Here is a 24,589-nt window from a genome sequence, read left to right as displayed (position 1 = left end):
CCAGTTGGTTCTTCAGTCTGAGATAGTTTTGATCCATATGCATCGTTACCTTAGTTACTAAATGCGAAGTATGAGAGGTGGCCTTCAGCAGTGTGTTAACAAATGTATTTGAATATTTAAATACCTTGTATGTAAAGTTTTAGTTTATAGCAAAAGATGTCACTGACTTATTTTTTGCTAGTTCTCTTTTCCCCATCAGAAAGAAGCCAAGTGTACATTTGATGGTAGTGTAAATATTTTGTTAGATAATGCCAGTTTTCTGTGGTTTCTCAAGTACGAGAGCCAGTGAACTCCTCTGCACCGACTCTGAACCTAGAAACATCGGATCGCAGTGCTTAACTTCTGCTCCCTTTCTGTAGGTGGTGGGTGTCAACTTGCAAGAACTTTTAAGTAATTAAATTCATGGAATGTTTAGCTTTCACAACAGCTTAGTAGTTTACAGAATAAATTACCTCAGAGACCAGGACGGAGGCATTTAAGTGTTTTGTTTTCTTAGGTTTTATTTATATGTTTTCAGTGTTCTAAAGAAGAGACAGAAAAACATTAACTTTTGTGGTTAAGCTTGAATTGCCTGAGTTGTGAAGCTTTGAGCTTTATAAAGATGTTAAGTTAAACTGCTTGATAACCACTGTCTTACCCAAAACCTACTCAGTTTTAGATGCTCCATTGTGCATAAAATGAGATGAGACTTAATCATTATTGCACGTAATGATTATACAGAGACAGACTTATGCTTTTATGGTAAGAGCTGTTGAAAATCACGTTGGGGAAGCTGATCAGACGTGGTAGATTAGTGTCCAGCTGCTTCCAGTTTTTTTCCTTTCTTTGCTTCTTGTTTGTTACAGTTTTGACCACAGCCCCTATCAGTGGGTAGCCCTCGCCATCGAACAAGGCAGAACATTGTTTTTATGGCATATATACCTGTACTTTATTGTAGGTGCTGGACTGGATTGAGAACCATGGAGAAGCATTTCTGAGCAAACATACGGGTGTGGGGAAATCTCTGCATCGGGCCAGAGCTTTGCAGAAACGTCATGAAGATTTTGAAGAAGTCGCACAGGTAAAACCATGGCTTTCGCTATTTTTTCCCATAAATACCTATGTGGTTGGTTTTGAATTCGTTTTAACCACATCTGAGATGGGTGATTCTTGGCTAGCTATGTTCAAAGGTGATTCAGAGGAGGTAAAGCTCAGATTGGAGAGTGAGGCTGTCCTTGCCTGCACAGAAAGATGATTTCGTCTGTTGGCTGGACCATAAAATAAGGTGTTCTTGACCCAGAAAAATGCCCTGAATGTTTTCGCCGTATTTATTGTACCAATGCCTGTTGCCTCATTTGTGAGATTTCAACGGATAATCAGAGAGTAGTGGTTCTTCTTGCATTTCTGTAATGATGGGCCAGCATTTCTTGTCCTCTTCTAGTTCTTTCAAATACATGTGCTTAGAAACAGGACGCAGGGTGTGTAGTGTGTTTAGGACACGGGCTGTGTGGAGTTGAAGCATTGGCTATAATGCTCACTAGCTGTGTCATTTGGAAAAGTCTCTTCACATTTCTAAGATTAACTGTCTTATCTGGAAAGTAGGCAGAGGAAAGGCTTCTAGAGAGGAAGTCAGGTGTGCGTGTGGCTGCAGCGCTTGGAAAGCACTCAGGCCAAGGCCTTCCTACAACTTATTATTTGGTAAATGTGCTTTTTGTTTTGTGTTTTGAAAGAAAGTGGAGTGAACAAAGGGAAAATTACAATAACGTGGCGCTGTGTGTGTGTCCGTTCCGTATTATATGGAAGTTATAAGGAGGTGAAGGGGAAAAGTTATTTTAAAAAGAAGTTGTCCAGTAGGATACATCCAAACTGAAACACATTATTGTAAAACCGAGGGACATCAAAGTCAAAGTCTTAAAAACAAGGAGAGAAATGATCCAACAGCCCCTGTGAGAAGCACTATTAGAAAGACAGTTGACTTCTCGGGGCGCCTTGCTGGCACCCTTGGTTGAGCTTCCGACTCATGGTTTCAGATCAGGTCATGATCTCGGGATCATGAGATCGAGCTCAGTGGGGAGCCTGCTTGGGATTCTCCTTCTTCCTCTGCCCCTACCCTCCACTCACTTTCTATCTCTAAAAAAAATAAATTAATCTTTAAAAAAAAAAAAAAAGAAAATAAAAGCCCACTTCTCACCAGGAACCATGGATTCTGGAAGTTGGTAGAATAGTCTTAAGGGAAATGAACCCTGAACCTGGAATTCCAGATCTAGCAGGACTGTCGTTCAATGATGAGGATAAAATGTAGACCAAGACTGAGCGAGATACTTACCAGAAGAACGAAAGCATGTCATTTATTTTTTTTGAAGATTTATTTATTTCAGAGAGAGAGAGAGTGCACATGCATGAGTGGGGGGGAGGAGCAGAGGGGGAGGGAAAAGAATCTTAATCAGGCTCCATGATCCATGATCATGCCAGACATGGGGCTCGATCTCATGGCCCTGAGATCATGACCTGAGCCAAAACCAGGAGTCAGATGCTCAACCGACTGTGCCACCCACGTGCCCCAAGGCATACGGTTTAGTCAGAATAATGGAAGCAGCCACTATAATGTGAATGCTGCAAGAAGAGGGACTTTGTTTTCTTTGCTTCTCTATCACTGACGCCTAGAACAATGCCTGGCATATTTAAGTGATCAGCAGATATTTATCAAATGAATTAGTTAATAAAAAGGAAAGTATGAAAAGAAAGGACTGGGATCAAAAATGAGCATAGAAATTGGTAAATATATTTGTAAATCCAAGGACTGACCATTTAAACCACAGATGGTAGATTTGGAGTTAGTTAAAAAGAGCACAGCACGGAAATACCAGAGCACTCAACGTGGGGGAGAAAGTGAGTTCTGAGGCTGGAGGAGGTACTGCTTACCTGACTCTCGTAGACTCAGGGGCACATTAGCACTTTGGAGTGACCACTTAAAGTCTAGGGATAGCTTCGAAGTGTCAAGCATAGCAGGAAAAGAAACACAGAAAACTGGGTGAATAAAAATTCATGGAAATGGGTAAGGTGGAAGCAAAAGAAACAAAGACAAAAATCATGACAGAAATCACAGAATAAGATGTGGTAATTTGTTCATAAGTATCAGTAATTACAATAAAGGCAAAATAGATTTTACTTGTAAAGAGGCAAAAGATTCTCTAATTATCTCTTAAAAATCATGCTATGTATTATTTTCAGGAACACACCTAAAACATAAATACCTAAGAAGTTTGAAAATATGTAAACTAGTAGAGAAAGATCCACCAGGCAAATATTAATGAAAAGAAAACCGAATATTAGGAATATTAATATTAAGCAAATAGGTTGGAGAGTATAAAAACATTATTAGAAATGAAGAGGTTCTGGGGCACCTGGGTGGCTCAGTCGTTAAGCGTTTGCCTTAGGCTCAGGGCGTGATCCCAGGGTCCTGGGATCGAGTCCCGCATCAGGCTTCTCTGCTGGGAGCCTGCTTCTTCCTCTCCCACTCCCCCTGCTTGTGTTCCCTCCCTTGCTGGCTGTCTCTCTCTCTCTGTGTCAAATAAATAAATAAAAATCTTTAAAAAAAAAAAAAAAAGAAAGAAAGAGGCTCTTCCCTTATAAAAGGAAGAGTATCAGTAGACATCCAACAATGTGGCCTCATCTGTAAGTCAAGAGAGAGAGGAGTAAACCGTGGCCGTGTGTCCGTGGATTCTACATGACAGAGGGTTCAGGTACACACTAGTGTGGGGAACTGAATCTGGGACAGACTTATGGGATAACAAAACAGTCTACACTTAAGTCTTGTTCAGTGAAAATGCCTTCTCTACACGTCCTGACGTACAGAGTAGATGTCTACATGCCTTCTCTACACGTCCTCACATGCAGAGTAGATGTCTACATGCCTTCACATACAAAGTAAAAAAGACAATCCCGGCCTTTCTGCTTTCCTGATCTCAAGAAAAGAGCAGGAAAAGATGGTGTGTTCAGCAGCCTTGACACAAGCAGGATGCTATCTTTGGAGCATTTTTCTTGTCTGTTTTATGTGTGGTGTCCCTACTTCATGCCTGTTGGAAAATATTCTGTCTTCCTCTTGTAGAAGAAATGTGGAAAATGTGCTCTTATCTCCCCCTTCATTTTTTCCATGTGATAAGCTACTGCTGTGGCCAATGCAGTTTGGGGATGGACATGAAATTTGTGTTATATGAGCCAAGACTTGAGGCACTGAAGAAAGTAAGAGGCAGAACTGCAAACAGCTAGGCTCTGGAGATGGAGGCTGCCCTCTCAAGTAGCATGGTCCCCCGTGACGGTAGGCTGGGCTGCCCTCGCCTCTTCCCACGCCCTCCTGAGCTCCCTGCAGTAGGGAGGATGATGGTCTACTGAATGTCCTCATGTGTCCAGCACCCCGTCGACCCTTCTCCCTCCAGTTCCTGTGGTTCCTTGCATTCCAAATTAAGGAAATCTCTGCTATGACTAATGCCCTATCTTTTCATGGTAAACTCATTTCCTCTGGTCTAAGCCAACCGTCAAAGCCATCAACACAGGTTCCCAGAGGGCAGCAAGACTGAGAAGACTTTCTCTGTAGGAAACATTTCTGCTCGCAGGTTTCTAAGGTAAGCCAGGGGTCAAAGTAGCACCCTGAGCTGTGGTCTGCTCTTCACCCCTGGTTCAGAGAGAGGCAGGCACTTGTTTGCTCCCACGTCTCCCTACTCAGCTGAGTCCCAGTCCTTTCTTATCTCTGCTCTTTGTCCCTGGGATTCTAAGGGGTGCCCAACCCTCTTCCCCTTACACCAAAAGTGCTTCAACCCCCAATCTGAGCTGTGCATCAAAAGAAGCCTTGAATACAAACACTTCGTTCACTTTGCAGACTTCTGTATCCACTTTCCCTCCCTCTGGTTTTCAGATACTGGCCATGCGTCAGGCATTCTGACGGGCACTGGGCGGGGGGTGGGGGGTAGGCAGTAAGCCAGACCAAGTCCTATGAGTCAGCATGGCCACCTGTTAGAGGGTTTTCCCTGGCAGTAGTTGATGTCTAAGCAAAGACCTGCAGTTAGTGAAATTCAGCTTGGTGACAGAAGGAAGAAAATACTAGAAGCCATCATGGGGGCATCAGGTAGGTTGGACTGTTGAGCAACACCACCAGGTGGCCTGCAAGGCTGGAGGCTGGGGAGCTGTGTGCACACTGCCTGCCTCTCCTCTCTGGGGTCCTCTCTCCATTGCCACCCGCCATGGGTGTGGGCTCCAAGCTCCACCCTGAACATGACCACAGCCCCACGTGTCCCCCAGCCATCGCTCCTGCTGTCCTCCATCCACTGGCATGACCTGGGCCTTCCAATTATGACCTCTGTTCCTGGCATCTTCAGGATACCTTTGTTCTTTTCTTTCGGGCCCTCAATATTTATGGGCCCTCCCCTCTCTTGAAGAATGCCGCTTGATTCTTCTATATTTTTGAGCCACCAGTTGGCTTTGGAAGCGCATTCTGCCAGCAGGTGTGCTGCGGTTGCCATGGCTCAGAGTAGGCATTCGGCTGTCCGTCGTCGCTGACCGTGAACTGAGCCCCGGCCGCTTCCATCGTTCCCCTCGCTGTAGAGTGAAAATCTCTGATCTTTCCTGTCCACAAATATGTGGTGACAACTGTTATGTGCTGGGCTCCAAGTAGTTGGTAATGGAGGTCTAGAGTTTAGCGCATGGTCGGCCATGTGTGTAGGGACATTTCAGATCGCACAGAACGCCCCGTGAACCATTTCAGTCTAGTTCTAAAAGTTCGCTCTGCCTCGGAGTGCACCACCAGGCCATGGAGGTAGAAGGACTGCCCTGTGTGAGGAGAACCAGCCACAGATAAAATGAAGGGAGGGTGCGTTAGACCTGAAGACATAGGGTGGACTTCTCCTTCTGGCCCCTCTGCCTTGTTTCGTCAAGACTGTTTTTATAGTATTTTAAGCCAGAAGAGGTCTTAACTATAAGACGGCTCCATAAGGAGTCTGGCTTTTGAAAACCTTGTGCAGCAGCTTTGGTCCGGACAAACAGCGGCCTTGGTATCGAGGCAAGATTACATCTTGTTTGTAGCCTCCTTCACTGAAGTTCTCTGGCTCTTCCCAAGGGACACAGCGTCAGTGTTGCTGCAGCGCAAGCGAGTGAGGCCCAGCGCAGTGACCTTCACCACCCTTTCCCGCTGCCCGCCCCCGTCCTTGACTGCTCTCTGGCAAAGCAAATCGCAGGAGAAGTGCTCATGGCAGAGAACCAAGTTTCTATTTTAGATTGATGTTATCTTTTGGACAGGATCCCTTAAATATGGGAGCAGAGGTAGTGTTAGTGCTTAATCAGGAACCGTATTTCATTTTCTGAAACATATTCACAAAAGTAAAACAAATTTGGGGGTTTAGGGAGAAGAAAATTCCTTTCGCTGTTGCTTAAGGTTGTTTGTTTCTTAGGGTTGCATGTTGAAGGGTCCTTTGTAAAATCAATTCAAAATTGTCTTTAGAGATCTAGAATTAGTTATTTATTTAATACACTTACAATCAGCTTCTTCAAAACAGCGAGTTGTGGCGTATGATGAAGTAACAGATACAAGAAGGAAGTGGTGAAAGTCTTACGGCTGGATTCATTTAACATGTACTAAATATAGGTTAATTGTGTAGAACAATGCTGGTGTTCTGGGAAGGAGGAACCTGAGGAGACGTCAGATTAAGTTGGTGGGAGTGAGTTGCGCAGCCTGGCGAAACTTCTTCAGGGCGCGAGACTTCTTGCAGGAGCCGCCGGCCTGGGGCTTTGTTTCAAGCGCCACGGTCGCCATGTCAGGACGCACTCGGATCCGTGTGGCATGCAGTGTCACAGAGCCAAGAACGTCCTCTCTACTAACCTGCACATCCATCCCTTCTTTATTCTGTACAGTGATTGTGAGTAGCTGTTTCTCGTTGCACGGATCCAGGCTGATGAATTACAGGGCGTGGCTGTGCAACCATGTCCCATTTCCATGCATGAGCTTTAAGGAAGAAATATGGGCTTCCCCACAGAAGCTTTCTGCACCTGACTGTTGGCAGGGGAGATGCTCCTTGCAGGCATTTTCTCTTTTACCTTCTAAGTAAATATTCAAGTTAACATTCCTTTTTAGATTTAAAAAGCTATGATTACAATAGCCAGTAGAATAGAGCCCACAAAACTCTGGTTCAAGGAAGAAGCTGGTTTCGAGAGCACAGATTTCTTGAATACGATTAGTAAATCTCTGGCGTGGCATCTTCCCACGGGCGTGGATCCTGCGAGTGCTTACACTGCCTTCTCTCCCGTCTGCCTGTCCCCTGAGATTCACGTCACCTTCCCAAGATGTAATGTATTGTGACAGCCTTCTCCATGAAGCCGTTTCTGTCAACAACTTTTTATATGTGCCATGTAATTATCTTGTCTTCCAGGATAAAGAAGTGTGGCATTTAGGAAAGTAGGAGACATTCCATTTGGGCAAGATTTGCAGAAGATAATCAGGCCTGTTCTCCAGTTCTCTGGTCGCTCCTGAGCTCATTGTCCTCCTTTGTGGAGGCTTTGTGCGCAGCATGTCCTAAATTTCTGATTTGCCACAGTTAATAGATCCTTGCTTCTCTAGCACAGGCTGCCATTTCGCAATAAGTTCATTTTTTGATATAAGGTGTGGCGTTTTGTCTTTTTAAATAAATTAGTAGTGGAGAATTTTGGCCCAATGTTTACTATCAAGGATTTCCTTTGGGTTGGCATGTGCTTACAAGATATCAAATTTCCCTTATCACAGACACTTCTTAAATGTCCTAATGCCTTCACTGCTTTTATGACCATGGGCAAGTTCCTCCGTCTCCCCAAGCCTCAGTTTCCCTAGCTGTAAAATGATACCTAATTCCTACCTTTGCCAGGTAGCTGAGACGAGACTACGTAGACACTATGCCTGGCACTCAGCGGGTGCTCATAGTGCTGATTCTCTGCCTGGAACCTTCCCCACTCCCTCCCCCCAAAAAATTATTTCTCCGGTAAAATGCTAACACCTACGGATGACAGTCAGTAGTCACTATTTTGCTGTACCTAAGTATGCACCATACAGATTTTGTCACGTCTGCTCTTTGTGTTGCAAGTTTTATCATGCTGTAGCGTGTTTCAGCTCTGTATCACCTGTGTGTGTGGGGGGGGGCTGGCTTGTGTCCTGTGCTTTCCCTTTGTGGATGAAAAGATGATCCCTGGCAATTTATGGGCCTTTTAAATGATTCAAAATACTGGGTGTGGTTTTGGTTTTTTTTTTTAAGATTTTATTTATTTGAGATAGCACAAGCAAGGGGTGGGGGAAAGGGGGAAGCAGACTCCCCACTGAGCCGGGAGCCCGATGTGGGGGACCCTGGGATCATGATCTGTGCCAAAGGCAGACACTTAACTGACTGAGCCACCCAGGCGCCTCAGGACACTGGGGTTTTTAATACAGATTGTAGATGTACTGGCCCATCATTCTTTAATGTTACATTAGTATAAAATACCTTGAAAGCTTTCTATATGCAGACTTCGGCCTGTTGTTTTTTTAAACAAAACAAATGGAACAGAAGTAATCATTCCTTGAAATAATTATGTTCTCCTCCTCTCCTATGTTTTCTAAGATCAAGAAAACCTATCTTTTTCACTAGATTCTATCTAAATGTAGCCTCTGGCCATCTTCTGTTGGTCCCAGACCAGAGCAGCTCAGGATCCGTAGAGAAAGGAAGGTCTGATCTGCCCTGCACGGTTTCCTGAGTCCTAGCACTTAGGCAATTTTAATTTACTTCTCCAGGAAGAGGAAACTGTTCCGCCTCCACCCGGGCCTGGCTTTTCTTGTATCTCCTTTAATCTTCCTCACAGGGAATGTGGGCCCACCTCTCAGATGAGGAACTGGGCCCACAGAGAGATGCCCTTGGGGACGGGATGGCAGGCCAAAGGCAGGAGAAGTCTGGTATCTTCAGGCTCTAAAACAGCCTCCTGACACCACCTCCTCTTAAGTAGAAATAAGTACTGAATTTTCCCTTGCAAGAGGAACCCTGGCCTGGGCATTTGTTGTTTGAACAATCCTAGCTCTCCTGACTGACTAGGACAAGTCACTTCCCCTTTGTGCCTTGTTTCCTCACCATCCTTGTGGTAAGGCTGTTGTGGGGCACGGGCCAGGGGCTCCAGAGTCACCATTTATAACCAGTATGCTCCTCAGCACGTGGAAATCTATCATCTTCTGTGGCAGAAGGATCCAGGGTGGGCTCTGCTCACAGGAAGGCCGTCGGTTTCAGAGACCCCCACATACTGCCCCTGGCTCCACCAGCCCCTCCTCAGGGCCCAGGGAAAGCCATGGAATCCGTTGTGCAGGCTCATTTTCTCCCAAGTATAAAATGAGAGGTAGGACTAAGTAAATATTGTGTAGTGTCTCCAAAAATTAAAAAAATGCACTTGTTCGTTTGGAACGAACTCACATATGCCTCAAATATCCTTCCCTGCTGGCAAAGAGGTAGAAAAGCTTTTGGAAACAAAATGTTCAGTGCTGGGAGGCAATATGACCTGCCGATCTACTTAGCAAACATGAGAGGTAAGCGACTTCATGGCTGTGGTGACAATAAGAAAATAGGATTTAGCTCTTAAAAAAACGTGTGTGTGCTACATAAAGCATGATGCTCTCTTAGCTTCTTTTGTGCCTCTGCCCAGAGAGGCAGAGTGTGCTTCCTGGGTGAGGCTCCGCGAGGGGAAGCCTGGGTCTCCTCCATAAAGCCATCATCCCCAGAAGAGTCACCTCAGCCTGAGCCCCTGATGGTCAGAGACCCTTTGTCGGCCATGTATGCAGAGCCTCTGTGGCAAGAGCCCTCGATGCTGATAGCTGAGCTTCCCAAGGAGAGCTCTCTCTGTGCCCAGGCGCTGCACCGGGGGGCCCAGGAACCAGCCTCTCAGGAGGGAAAGTCTAACTGAGATAATTGTGGAAAGTACTCAAGGATTATTCCAAAGGTGTATGTGTGTGTGTGTGTGTATATTGCATACACATACACACACAGGTAGCTGACCCTTGAACAACATGGGAATTAGGGACACTGACACCACCCCCACCACAGTTGAAAGTCCACATATAACTTTTTTTAAGATTTTATTTCTGTGTGATTACTACACCCAGCATGGGGCCCACACCTTAACAATCCCAAGATCAAGGGTTGCACGCTCTACCAATTGAGCCAGCCAGGCCTCAAACATCTGGGTATAATTTTGGACTCCCGCAAAAGCTTATCTATTAGCCTACTGTTGACCGAAAGCCTTACTGATTACATAAACAGCCAATTATCGTATTTTATATGTCATATGTATTGTATTTTTACAATAAAGTGAGCTAGAGGGAAAAAATGTTAATAAAATAAAGTATATTTGCAATACTGTATTCATCAAAGAAAAATCCACGTATATATGGACTGTGCAGTTCAAATGTATTGTTTAAGGGTCAATTGTATAAACACATATACTTTGAAACTTTATTTTTTAGACCAGTTTTAGATTTACAGAAAAGTTGTGAAGATGATACAGGGAGTTCCCATACCCCGCCCCCAGCTTCCCCTACGATTACTCTTAGTAGGGTACATTTGTTAGAGTTAACGGACACTGATGGATTACTATAAACTGAAGCCCTACTTCATTCAGATTTCCTGAGTTTCCCCCATTCCAGGACCCCGTCCAGGATGCCACATTGCATTTAGCTGTCATGTCTCCTGAGGCTCCTGTTCCAAGAGTTTCTGTCATTACTTTTTATTGTTGTTAATAGCACCCCAGTCCTTTCCCTTGGCAGGACAGTATTCGAATTCTCATTCTTAGTTTAGCTCCCCCCCTCATCCATCCATAAGGCCGAGATGCTCTCCAGCCTGCGGTTCAGGGGCACCAAGTCGGTGATGTGACTGGTTTTGGAACTGAGGCCTCTGCTGTGAGAGTCTTCCCTCCTCGGCACCCGGGATCTCCGAGAGGTTCCATATCTGTGTGTGGAGGGCTTCTTGTCGCCATCCTCCTTGGCAGGGTGCCAGACTGCACCTGGGGGATATGGAGGTCCAGAGGTGCCCAGGATGGAGAGCGGACGTTTAGAAAACGTGCTTCTGTTGTCACAAAGCCCTTTGGAAGTGGGCCATTTCACTGTCTCTGCTACGCGCAGAGACTGTTCTAATTTAGCTTCCAGGTACGTCCCATCGAGTATACAGACCTGCACTGTTAGTTCTGCTGTCAGATTGGAAATGGACAGCACTTTCAGATTATTCTAGGTAATTGTTTCCAAAGACCATGTAAAACATACATAGATGCATTTTCCAACTTTGGCCATAATTAGTGTATTTTAAGGGATTGGATTCTTTGACATGTCTTCACTTATTTCTGAAAAGAGTTCTGAAAGATCCTCAGTTAATAGTGCAGAATACCAAAAAGAAAAGTCCCCTGAAAACGGTTGTTCAGATTGGCAGGGCAAGACGGCGGAGAGTGTGCCTCGCAGCCGCGCGTGAGCTGTGCTGCCTGAAACCCCGTGTGCAGGAGTCCCACGAGCTGAACAGGACAGTGTGGGGCGGGGGTGGGGCATAGGCACAGGCTCCACACTCAGACCCGGGCCGAGCCCTGCTCCCACCTCCCGACAACCTTGTCCTCCAGCCCAGCGACTGCCCTGCAGGCCTCAGTTTCCTTAGCTGTGGGAGGGGCTGTGCTGAGGATCAGACCAGGGCCGGTCAGTGCTCGAGGTCGGGGTGCAGCCTGTGGCGATGATGAAGGAATAGACTGACTTTTTGTTGGTTTTTATGGACACTTTTAAATTCTCTGCGGACAGTGCACCTCCACTTACGGCGTGCCCAGGGGTGGACGGCTTCTGCCCCCACGCTGACGCCTGGGGCGCCCGGCGCTCTGTTCGCGTGCATCACGACCATCCTTCCTGAGACCATCTCATACCTATCATGCCGTATTTACACTTGCTGTACTTTTTTTTTTTTTTTTTAACTTACGGGGAAGTTGGAAGTACAGCACAAAGAACTTAACTCTCCCTTGAGCCCTTGACTTTAGTCTGTATTTCCTAGCAGGAAGGGACATTGTGCTGCACGCCCACAGTGCCCCTGTCAAAATCAGGAAGTGAGCGCTGCTGCGGGCTTACCTTCCAGCCCCCGGACCGCGCGATGTCCTTCACGGCGAAAGCACCCCGTGCAGAAGCCCCCGTGGCGTTGTTGTCACGCCTCGGAGGTCCTTGAGTTTGTAGCACGTCCTTGGTGGTTCCTAAGCTCTGGTGACCTGACGCTTTGGAAGGTTCCAAGCCTGTTGTTTTGGAGCATGCTCCTCGCTCCGGGTCTGTCTGACGTTTGGTCAGGAGTAGGTTCCGGTTATGTGTGTGCCCTCCCACCAATCGGCACCTGACTTTAATTCGTCCCGCTATGTATGGTATTCCCTTTGATTTCTAGGTTAAAGTGGTGTCTGCCGCATTTCTCCATTGTAAGATGAGTCTCCCCCCACTTTGTAATTGTTAAGCACTTAGTGGGGAGCTACTTTGAAATTCTATAAATATCCTGTTCCTCATCCAATTTTATTTATTTATTTATGTCTGTATGTACTCATGGTTTCCTGTTGTATTTGGTGGATTATACTCTGTTACTATCTTTGTTTACTCTCAGATTGTCCCTGATTTGGCCAGTGGGAGCCTTCTCAAGCTGCTTTCTGTGTCCTGACCTACCCACATTGTCCTTGAGCATTTCCTTACTTTTGGATACAGTAAGATGTTTCAGCCTCATCTTGTACTTTGTCCCCCCACCCCTTGAGTCAGCCGTATCTCCAGGAGCCCTGGTTCCTTGTAGCGGAGAATGATGATTACAGGTAGAAATCTGGGTGCTAAGCATGCTTACTGCTGTTGGGGCATAGCTGCTCCTGGGCCTTCTCAGGGGACAGAGGGAGAGAGGACGTGTGTGTGTATGTACGAACGTGCATGTTCACACACCTGTGAAAACCATGTGTTCACACTCATACCTCTAATTATAGTCCAGTGCCACAGGGTTAACTCAACTTTTCTCCTTTTCCATATTTGTAAGTCCCTTCTCTGAAGTGAGGACCCTGCCTCTCATTATCCTTTACCTGTTGGCTTAGTAAATGGATGTCCCTGGATGTGACCAGTCTCCCCAGTGGGAGGCTGCCCTTGCAGGAGCACCCTCGTCCTTCCTCAGGCTCAGGCTCTCTGCGGGGCACCACCCCACAGTCTGGGCCACTGATGAGACACCCACTGTGTGCTCAGCTTTGGGACTCACATGTTGGAGAAGGATGAAGGACTCCACCTGTTTCTCAGAGGGACGGCAGCCTGCTCTGTGGGCCTCCCCAGCAGGCCTTCCCTCTGTTCTCGCACTATGCCGAAGCCCTCCCTCCCGTCTCTGCTGCTCCTGGCCCCACCAGCCAGCCCTCTCTCCAGCAATTCCACAAACAGAGTCAGGTCTCTAACACACCTCTTTTATCTGTGGAACCATTTGCAGCCTTTCATTTATCATGAATTAAAATGGAGTAATTTTCAAAGTATTTTTGATACCTATTTACACATAACTTTCAGCTCTTTAAAGGCTTATGGTTATTTCCTTTTTCTCAAAAAATATGTCCCCTTATGTAGAAAAAAGATAAGCATGGATTACCGATAAGCAGAAACATGTTAAGAAGACAGCAGCTTGTATTTGCAACCTCATCTTTCCACTTGCACTTGGGGAATTATAAAATCATACATCATACTGAAAAACAAAACTGGAACTCTGCATTCTGTCACAAGACTAGAAGGGAAAGTGAAGTGGGCATTTGTGCTGGTCGTGCAGCAGCAAGAAGCTGAAGGTCCTCTGTGAGTCATGGGACAGCCAGAAGCTGCCTACAGATACCCCACCACTGCTGTAGTCAGAAGGGCTTTGCCACAAGGTGCAGAGTTGAATGATCTAGAACAGTAATGGGAAAAGCTGCTGATAGAGGTATATTGAACTGCTAGAGTCATCTCTTCCCATCACTTTTTTTCTGTTGGATTTATAGAAATGATCAGGAATATCCCAAACTGATTCCATTGCAGTCTGTTAAGGTGCCCAGCCGGGGTTTTTTTTGTTTTGTTTTTTAATTCACCCTCTGTTTTTCTGGATTTTCTCTTGTACAGAACACATATACCAACGCAGATAAATTACTAGAAGCAGCAGAACAGCTGGCTCAGACCGGGGAATGTGACCCAGAAGAGATTTATCAGGCTGCCCATCAGCTTGAAGACCGGATACAAGACTTTGTTCGGCGTGTGGAGCAGCGCAAGATCCTGTTGGACATGTCCGTGTCCTTTCATAGCCACGTCAAGGAGGTAAGCCGTCAGGAGACACAACAGAGCGTGGGTCTGAAAGGCTCTGTGGACCCCTTGGGAAGAGTGTGGACTGGTTGTGATATGAGAAAGTGGACCAGAGGTGGCCAGCGATGAGGTGTAGCCCGTTTGCACTGAGCAGGCTGGCGTGGACAGGGGGGTGCACTAGGCTTCTCACTGGTCTTCCTAGCCTCTAGCCCCACAAGCATAGCCGTGCCTCTGCCAGGGGAGCTGGAAGCCTGTGTGTCTGCAGGAGCGGACCCCTGAGGGCTGGGCTGGCAGACAAGACGTGTGGAGTAGCTGGTGAGCAGGGAAATGTCGGGCTGAAGGAGCTGCCTTTAACTTGGAGAGAGAACAGAGCATGTCCATTTAGCGTCAGTAAATGACCTGCATGTTGTGGTCAGAGCTGGGTTTCCTTTCTGTGTGTTAGTCTGTCATGTGGCCAACGTCATGGTTGAGTTCTGATTTTATCAGACTGTGTGACTACTCTCAGATTCTGATAAAAGTGAAGTTTATGCAATATTAAATTTAAATTACCAAAGCCAACATGGCCATAATAATATTAATGCTAATGTCATAGATATGCTCTTGTTAATCCACTTACCTCATTCTAAGAGATAATGTAAATCGATATCTGAAAAATGGGGAAGTACTAATTATGCTCTCGTGTGTGTTATTCTTAGTAGAAATCACATAAAAATACAATTCAAGAAACTCCTGTAGCTCTTGAGAAAAAAAAAAAGGACTTACAAATCTAATAAGGATGTCAACTTTTACTGCATCTTATTTCTAAGGAAGAAAAAATTCTCTACTTCACAGCTTTTTATAAGTTGGAATTGAGGAGCCCCTCCAGGTAATTTGGAATTGAACATATGAAAGCTTATAGACATAGGCTGGGAAGAAGGATCTAGAAAGAGTAAGGCTGCCGGAGAAACATGGGATGGGCATCAGAGATCAGGAACCAATAGACGTGTTCAGAAGGAAAGAACTTCACTGCCAGTTCTGGGATTTTGGGCAGTCAGTCTTCAACCAGGCCATTTGTAACTTTTGAAAGCTTGGTTCCCAGAAGAGCACACTTCCCTCTTAACTCTGAAACTGTCTGAGCCCGTGTGGCAAACTGGAGGCCCCGAGACCTTGTGCTTCAGCTCCAGCCAGGCTGCTGGTGAGCTCGGCCATCCTCTGCTGAGCAGCCCTTGCAGCAAAAGCGGGCACTTTGTGAGCCTGGGCGGCCGTCAGAATAGAAAACCAGCACCGCTGGCTGCTTTGCCTGTGCTTAATAGTGCCCTAGCTACAAAAGTCCACAGCGTCTACAGAGAAACTGGGTTTTTTCTGAGGAGACGTACAAATGCTACATTTGTCCATAAGAATTTCTGGTTACAGATGTGGCAGGCTGTAAGTTCTTCACTCTGCTCCACTCAAGCCGGAACCACCAGCTAGCCTTCCTGCCCCTGGCAGCTCTTCCCCCAGTCTCCCGCAGCGCTGCCACCAGAAATATGAATCCGACCAGGCCGTAGCCTTGTCTTTGAACCGTCAGGGACTCTGTGTATATGGGGCACCGGCCTGAAACCTCTCCTCATCCTCGTGGCCAGCTTCCACTTTTTCTGCAGCCCCTCATACTCAGGAGAGTGTCCCCAAACCTGTGGCACTCTGCCAGCCCCAAAACTTGGACTTACTGCTTCCCTTCACTTCCCCAGGCAGAGTTAGTGGTTTCCCTCGCACTTTCTGGAACTTTCTTTACATGTACCAGCTGTAGTACTTGTCCTCATGCGGTGTAGTTGTTTCTCCCTCTTTCTCCTCAGTATGGATATGTTAACTTCTCTTTATCTTATGCATTTGAACCCCCAAGCTGAGAGGGAGAAGGTGATGGTGTGACAAAGCAGATTGTGCCTTTGCCCATTAAGCTGCGGCAGACAGACAGCAGCGAGGAGCTCTGAGCAGCTGCCTCCGAGGGAGGCACCGCCGGTGGGGGCCGCAGGGGCCGGCGAGGGCCGTAGGGGCTGCCAGGGCGCCGGGTGGCCTGTGCTGCTGGAGAGAGAGGAACTGCCGCCACGTGTTGGCAATCTGACATCTGTCTCTGTGACATGCCTAGTGATATTCTTTAGCAGGATTTGTAAAGATTCAGCTTGCCTTCAGGACAGAGAAGACGTTTTACATGAAGCAGTTGTTATGATTTACATCACCTTTTCAACTTGGTTACAGTTTTCAAAAAGCAGACACTAAAGGAAGCTAGAAGGAAAGCATTTTACAAAAGCTGTCCCCCAGAGACTCAGTTTGTGTTCATTGGTTTTTTACAACATCAGTAGCATTTTTAAGAAAAAAAAAAAAATCTTAGAATAAGAACATTCCAGTTTTCAAGCAGTAGAGTCTGTCTTGTCACTAGACCTGGCAGTTTATGAAATAGCGAAAACATATTTTGTTTTCATTGACTTAGACCATGGGAACCTCCAGAAGTTATGAAGTTGGTAGACTAAGGAGACCTCAAATCTGGTTTAAAGGTGAAGTGGTTCCCTGTTACAATTCGAGAATTTTCAGTACATTCATTCTTTCGTTTTTATAGGAGAAACTGTCCCAGTGGCAGAGAAACTGGCATGTTGACCCTGACTTGGTTCTTCAGTGACGGGAGGCCGAGGAAGGGTGCCCCCGGTGGCCAGCTGGGGGGTGCCTGCAGCCAGGGTGGCTGGGAGCGCAGCCACTGGAGGCGGGCCACCCACAGGCATGGAATGCTGCCGGTTCTTCCCTGCCTTGTGCTTGGATTTCATTTTTAGCCCCAGCCACTGTCTGAGTACATTCATTTTTTACTGCCCAGCTCCAGAATTCTCCCCCGTCTCCTTTCTCTGTGTTGCATTCATCATGCCCCAAGACCCACAGGGGTATTTGGTAGGTTTTATGTGGGGAGGAATGATTTCTTCAGTCATCGTGTTTTGAAACTGGTTATTGAATGAAAACTTAGATCCGTTTAGAACAAATTTAGTTGAAAACAAGATGAAAAGTGACAGAAGGGCCAAGGAGAGGTAGTCCTACTAATGAAATACCTGTTTGCATGAAGTTACTAAACAGTTTAACATCAGAGGGATGAAAAGTTGCTAAAAGATCTCTGCTATCTGAATTAATCTTTCTCAAGCAGATCATAGAATTTAAAATTACATAGAAGAAGAGAGAAAAAGCAGGTTGTCTTTTTCAGTTAGGCACATACACGAAGCTTTTTGGAAGTTAACTGTCACAGGCTCTCCTGGCGGCGTGCAGGCTAACTTCCTCAGCCCCGGGTGCCCAGCCGTGCTGGTTTCTCACTTGGTCCAGAGCACAGCAATGGCCCTCCCCTTTTCGCGGTAAATTTCTGGCCCACTGATGAGCACATAATCAAAGGTGATCTCATTAACAACCAACTTTAAAGGTGATGTTGGTTCAGGGCTAGCTTGGAAATGCTTCTTAAGAATCCCACCTGGAAGGGGGTTGGTGGTTACACGCTATGTCCGACCAAGCACTTAGATTCTGAGCGAGACCTCTGGACTCCTTGCTCTCCTGACCCCAGAGGATGGACTATAGAATTCCCATTCCTGTGACGAGAGCAGAGAGGAAGTATTTTCTACCTTGAGGTCAGATGCAGAAGATGGTTGATAGAGGTGTTAGCTTCAGTTTCATCCCTAAACCCAGATTTGGAAGCATTCTGGGACCCTTCCAGGTTCTGTTTTGTTTTGTTTTTTTTTCCCTCTGAAGCAATTCATGAGATGCTTTACCTCAGAAGGCTGGAAGACTGATAGTCTCCTTTTTCCTTTTGACAGTGTTTTTATTTTTATTTTATTTTTTTATTAGTCACCATGTAGTACTTCATTAGTTTTTGATGTAGTGTTCCATGATTCATTATTTGCATATGACCATGTCTTTGAAGTAGTATTTGAAAAGAATGTTGATTAGCCTAACATGAATTTGGATTTCATTTTAAGAGAAGGTTTCTCCTCCTGCATTTTGTCTTCTACCTCTCAATCTCTCAGCATTTTATTCACACCAACTCTGACCGTACCTCGCCTGTTATTAGTCCTGTGTTACCTGCCTTCCTTTCCTTTCGAGGCTTTTTCCCACTGTTGAATCACTTATTCACTCCTTCACCCCTTCCCAGTGTCTCCCCGGCAGCCGTCACATGCCCAGACAAGGCCAAATAGCTGGTGGAGAAACATACTTCGGCTTTCATGTGTGTTCTGTGTTTCAGTCATTTGTTTTTCATGGTGGATGTGAAGTTCCTTGCAGACTAGAACTGTGTCTCACTTATCTTTGTATCTCACTAGTTAGCCTGCCTTCCAGACTCAGCATAGCCTCTGTCAGCGTGGGGAATAAATGATGTCTATTTTTAGCTCACCTTTCTGAGATTCAGTGATAGAGGGACATATTTCCGTTTCCAAATCTAGCACAAGCATCGTTATTTTCATCCTTTCATCCTTTGTTCTCAAAATTAGGTCCTGAGTTAATTGATAATTACCTTTGAAGTTTGTGGGTTATTTGAGGCAACCAGGTGGTGGTACGGTGTTCTTGGCCAGAGTTAATTTCTGGATTTGATTCAGTGGCCTTGAGTTGGTTTTGTTTGCTGGATTCCTGAAAGCCTTGGTTTCCCAGGGAGGACCATTCGCATTTGAATCGGGCTGTGACTCTCGTTGGGTTTAAGTAAAGAAGCCTTTCGGTTCTGTTTCTGCAAACTTCCACACTGAACTGGGACAAGTTTTTGTTTGGGGTAATGTTTGGGAAAAGAGGAACCTTTCATTTTATTCGGAAGTCAAAAATAAAGGCCTCCCAGCCACCTGGTGACTTTTTTTTTTTTTTTTTTTTTTTTTTTTGTGGGTCACAGCATACCCGCCTGGCTTCATTTTTATGCCTACAGTTAAGCAAGCAGACTTCTTTCTTTATGCTCGGGCTAGTGCTCCCTCTCCCCGGGGGAGCAGGGCCAGAGCCCTCGCGGACTCTGTGCTGTGGTCACCATGGTCAGGGAGGGTTTCCAAGGAAGCGGGCGCTCAGTAGCTCCTTGGGGGATGGAGCTCTTGGGGCCACCCCTCCTTTGGCCCTCACCTAGTTTGCTCCAGGACTATGTTGAAAGTGGACCCAGTGCTTTCTCAGTCAGCCCCCTGCTTAAAGGACCCAGATTTCCTTTCTCTCCTTTTCCTGGTGGAGCTGGAGAGTGAATTGGGCATCTGCTGGTTAACCTCATTCAGGAAGATTGTCTGACGGTGTGTGCTGTTCCTTGCGTCGACCAGCTGCCCTCTAACTGGACTCTCGTTCTCACTGGCAGTCACCGCGCAGATCCCACTCCCTCCTCCTGACCTCTCAGAGAGGGCCTGTCTCTGCGCCCCCCCCCCCCCCCCGCATGCCTGTCCAGGGGATGGGACACGTTAGCTCTCTGAGTGCCCCCAGCCTCTGGAGCTTCAGAGCCCTCCAGCTCCCCCCATCCCACCGTCCTGTGCTATGTTCTCTACAAGGTGATCCCCCACTTTCAATTTGGCCTTCTCAGCTGTGCTTTTGCTGATGACTCATGTGTCTGTATCGTCTAAAATGATTTACACATTCCTCCTTTCCCATTTCTACCTCCACATATATACGTATGTGATACCTGCAAGCATATTCCCATCTTATTCTTTTCTGGCTTTCAGTTCAAAATAATTATCAGTTCACAGGAAGTTGGCAAAAAAGAAATGGACAAGGAGGTACGTGCCCCTTCTCCCAGCCTCCCCCAGTGTCATGTCTTGTGTAACCACAGTGCACTGTGAAAGCCGGGAAGTGACTTTGCTGTGCCCCACAGAGCTTATAGCAGCGTCACAGGTGTGCATGCACTCGTGTGTGCGAGCACGCGTGTGGTCAGCTCTGTGCACTGTTATCGTCTGTATATTCACGTTACCACCACCACTTTCAACATACAGAGTCCTACAGATTTGTTGCCATCACCCTCCTGATACACCTCCTGTTCACACCCAACCCCGACTGCATCTCTAACCCCTGGCAACCACTTATCTGTTGTTCTCCATCTCTGTAGTTTGTTATTCAAAGATGTTACATAATGGGATCACATGCTCTATAACCTTTTTACGCCACAGTAATTCCTTGAGATCCATCAGTAGTTCTTTCCTCTTCATTACTGAGTAGTGTTTCATGGTATGCATATGTCCTAGTGTGCTAGCTGTTTACCCAGTAAAGGACAGTGGGGTTATTTTCAGGTTTTGGCTGTTACAAAGGGAGACACTGGACCATCGCACACAGGTTTACATGTGGATGGAAGTTTTCATTTCTCTGGGGTAAATGCCCAAGAGTGCAACTGCTGGGTCCTCTGGTAAGCTCATGTTCTAAGAGAAACTGCCAAGCTGTTTTCCAGAATGGTGTATCATGTACACTCCCATCAACAGTGGAGGAGTGGGCTCTAGCTGTGTAACTACTCAAGAGTCCGGGATCGCTGTGATACATTTGTCAACGGGAGAGGTTAGGGCCCAGTGCATCATATCTTAGGATGTTTACTTCAGATGATCTCATCTCAGTAATTTATGTTCAATATTCAGTGCCCTAGCTGAACTCTCTCCTTCCACTATTAAACATTCGATTCTTCTGATTAATCTGATGTAGGTACAAATGAGCAATTAAATGGCCCCAAGCCAGAGAAAACAAGAGGAAGCTAAGGGCTTAGAACCATCTATGGTGTCGTCAGCCCTTGCATGACTGAACGTGACGTTTGGCTTTGGGCATTCGGTTGCTGTCAGCAGGTTTAGCACTTTGTCTTCATATAGTCTGTGGTGTCTGGTATTAAAAAAAAAAAGAATAGGCAGTCTTCCCATAGGTGAAAAAAAATATATATATTAAATAGATCTAGTCATTCAAGCTTTCTGTAAAAATATAATCTTTATTAAAATAATTAAGAATATCAAAGTGTAACATGTCCCCTGAACTGGCTGAGTGACCTGGGGCAGACTGTTCTGGAGAACCTTGGCTTCTAACTATGGGACAGGAACACTAAGGTTCTAGGGCGTGTGGCTCAGCTGAGCAAAGCTCCAGGTGTAATAACGAACCATAGCACCCGTCTTGTAGGAGCAGCCAGGACATGTGCCTTTCTCGCCTCCTCACGCCATCTGTAGCTTTTTGGACACAGAATGAGGCCAATTTAAATGTGCTATGCAAAGGTATAAGTACCCAGGTGTAATCTGATCTTTTCTTCACTCATCTTTGTTTACTCATCCTTCTTCACTCATCTACTTGGGGTGCCCTCGCTCTGAGAAGCACCTTGCTCTGACCCCATTGTTTAGGATCAGAGGTTGAATGAAGCCTTCCTAGAATATGTTCTGTCCCCAGGCCGGCTCTGTCCCCGGCCCCACTCTGTCCCAAGGCCTGCTCTGTCGCGGCCCCACTCTGTCCCCGGCCACGCTCTGTCCCCGGCCACGCTCTGTCCCCGGCCACCCTCTGTCCCCAGCCCCGCTCTGTCCCCGGCCACCCTCTGTCCCCGGCCCCGCTCTGTCCCCAGGCCTGCTCTGTCCCGGCCCCGCTCTGTCCCCAGCCACCCTCTGTCCCCAGCCACGCTCTGTCCCCGGCCACCCTCTGTCCCCGGCCCCGCTCTGTCCCCGGCCACCCTCTGTCCCTGGCCACCTTCTGTCCCCGGCCACTCTCTGTCCCCGCTCTGCTCTGTCCCCAGCCCCACTCTGTCCCCGGCCCCACTCTGTCCCTGGCCCCGCTCTATCCCTGGTTCTGCTCTGTCCCCAGGCCCGCTCTGTCCCGGCCCCACTCTGTCCCCAGCCCCACTCTGTCCCCGGCCACACTCTGTCCCCAGCCTCACTCCGTCCCTGGCCATGTTTCATCCCCGGCCCCACTCTGTCCCTGGCCCTGCTCTGTCCCTGGCTCTGCTCTGTCCCCAGGCCCACTCTGTCAGGACAGAGTCAGCTCTTACAAGGAATCTGTACTCATGGACATGTGTTCCTTTGTGCACACCACTCAGTACTTTTGTTACCAGCCAAAGCTACAAAATGAGTGATTTTATTTTTCCAACCAAATAAATATGCATAAAACATTTTTGTTGGCCCGTGGGGAAAGAGAGATGTTACTATCTGAAAAAGAAGTTCCTTTTATCCAAATAGTTTCATGTAAAACACATATTTTCTGTAGAGTACTTTAAAACTGGTTTAAATTCATGAGTTTTCTGTTTCTTAATATTGGCCCAATATTTTCAGGTAGAGAAAATTTTTATGTCAACAGAGTAATTAGATGTTAGTGCAGAAAATTACAGTGGACGCTAACATACCTGACATGTATTGGTCACTTAGTAGATGATTATTAAGTGAATAAATTAATAATGTTCTGTATTATCATTATTTGTAACTCAGTATTACAACAGGGATTGAAAATCTATAACGGCACTGACTCCAAATTTTACAATTTCTTGTTGAAGGGTCAGCCCGCAGTGGAGGAGCAGATGTCTGCTTTAAGTCGTTGTTTGGGCATTGGCCTCAATTAATGTCATAGAAAGGGGAAGCACTTGAACAGAATGTCAAGCCAGTGCAATATTCTAGGTCTTAAAATGCCCAGCTGAAAATGGATGTATACATAATCTGGTTTACTCATTAGACTTTTATTTAATAGAGCATTTTTAATATTCTTAGTTTTTTATTTTGATACTTGGCTCCATAAACCAAATGGGATAGGTCTTTGGTTAATTGTGAGAAGTACATCATCCATGTCCATTTCTGGCATGTATCGTTTGTTTCTGATTATTGTTCTTACTGAATAAGTGGTAGAAAGGTTGATCGCCAACAACATATAAGGGTTTTGTCAGGAAAGCTTGAAAGCTCTAGATAAGAAAGGGCTTTTTGGTTTTATTGATGTTTTCCTCTCTTTGAAGCCCAGAATTCAGAACCCCAAGATCAAGGAAGGGCTGGGCTTTCTGCCTGACGCTGGTGAAGTCTGTGGACACGAGTAGAAAGTAGACTTCATGTACTTTCGCTTTGCTTTCTTGGTCTCATCAGGGAGGCCGCTTTTCAGACTTAGAAGAAGTGGAAGACCAAATGAGTGAAGGTTTTATAAGGAAGGACTTTTCTAAGTGAGTTCAAGTCTCTATCGCAAGACAAATTAGACCTTGGGTAGTGAAAGAACTTGATGGTTGAGTCTGTCGATCTTTAAAGAAGTGCCAGAGAGACATGCCAGGGGGCTGGAGATGCAGGAGGCAGAGTTCACACAGCACTCGGGCAAGCTCAGTCCTAAGCAGAGTTTATAAACCGCCAGTGGAGGAAGAAATGAACAAACAGGTTACAACATGTTATCTTAATTTCATTTTTTACTGGGTTTCTGGTTTAATGAAGGGCATGCAGTGGAATTAGTGAGCATTTGACCAGGCATTTGACATTTAATTTGTAGACAAAATAGGAAAATATGGACAATCTAATCTGTTAGTACAGTCACTAGAATCAGACTGCTGAATGGCTGGGAAAAAATGTCAGCTGAAGGAGTCTGTTATCACAAGACCAGCCCTGTCTTTATCCTCCCATGCTGCTCCCCAAGTGGAAGGTGCCAAGAAGAAAGTGTTCGATAGTAAGGTATTACTCATGATACCTGGTTGTGAGTAAGGAAGTAACTTCCAGTCCAGACCCGTGGTTGGATCAGACTTGCTGATAGTGGTGACCATGAGAAATGGTAGACCAGTCACCTCAGTTGTACCTGAGGCCTAGCAGATGGGTGGGTGTAATCCCTGGTGTCACCTTCTGTAGGGGAGCAGCCTGTGCAGTTGTCCTGTCTTTGAACTGACTCCACTAATGTATTCAGAACTTTTATGTCTCACGGCACTGGAGGAAATAATGCTAAGTGAAATAAGTCAAGCAGAGAAAGACAATTATCATATGATTTCTCTTATCTTATAAGAACTAGGAAGATCGGTAGGGGAAGAAAGGGATAAAGAAAGGGGGGGTAATCAGAAGGGGGAATGAAGCATGAGAGACTATGAACTCTGAGAGAATCATCGAACTTTACATCAAAAACCAGGGATGTACTGTATGGTGACTAACATAATAAAAAAAAAAAGAACTTTTATGTCCCAGTTTGACATCTGGAAAGATTGCCCATCGGAACTCAGGCACCCTGAAAACTAGTCGTTGTTGTATGGAGAGCTGTCTGTCTTGAAAATGGCCAAATGGCCACAAAGCAAGGGCAGACTTGGTGCAGCAGAAATAATTGTGGCTACCTTAAAAGCCTTGTCAGTGAGACCATCATCACGGGGCTTGTTAGTGGGTGACCTCAGCGAGGCTGGAGAACGATGTCTCCCCTGTATGTCTCTGTCCCCATGCAGAAAGCCTGTGAGTGGTG

At 46.2% G+C, this 24,589-nt stretch overlaps 1 protein-coding gene across 2 annotated transcripts in view; it reads left to right on the top strand.

Annotated features, from left to right (window-relative positions):
• The window catches only part of TRIO (trio Rho guanine nucleotide exchange factor), a 238,077-nt gene that overhangs the window by 70,683 nt on the left and 142,805 nt on the right, over nucleotides 1–24,589 (top strand). For both annotated transcript variants that reach the window (XM_040630542.1, XM_040630543.1), the window contains exons 9-10: nucleotides 938–1,060; nucleotides 14,099–14,290. In XM_040630542.1, coding sequence (XP_040486476.1) covers nucleotides 938–1,060; nucleotides 14,099–14,290 — 315 coding nt within the window. The remainder of the gene's footprint in view (nucleotides 1–937; nucleotides 1,061–14,098; nucleotides 14,291–24,589) is intronic.

The sequence above is a fragment of the Ursus maritimus genome, unplaced genomic scaffold, assembly GCF_017311325.1.
Source record: "Ursus maritimus isolate PB19 unplaced genomic scaffold, ASM1731132v1 scaffold_15, whole genome shotgun sequence".
NCBI lineage: Eukaryota > Metazoa > Chordata > Mammalia > Carnivora > Ursidae > Ursus > Ursus maritimus.
Note: the sequence above shows the minus strand (reverse complement) of the source record. Positions and strands in the feature narration are given on the sequence as shown.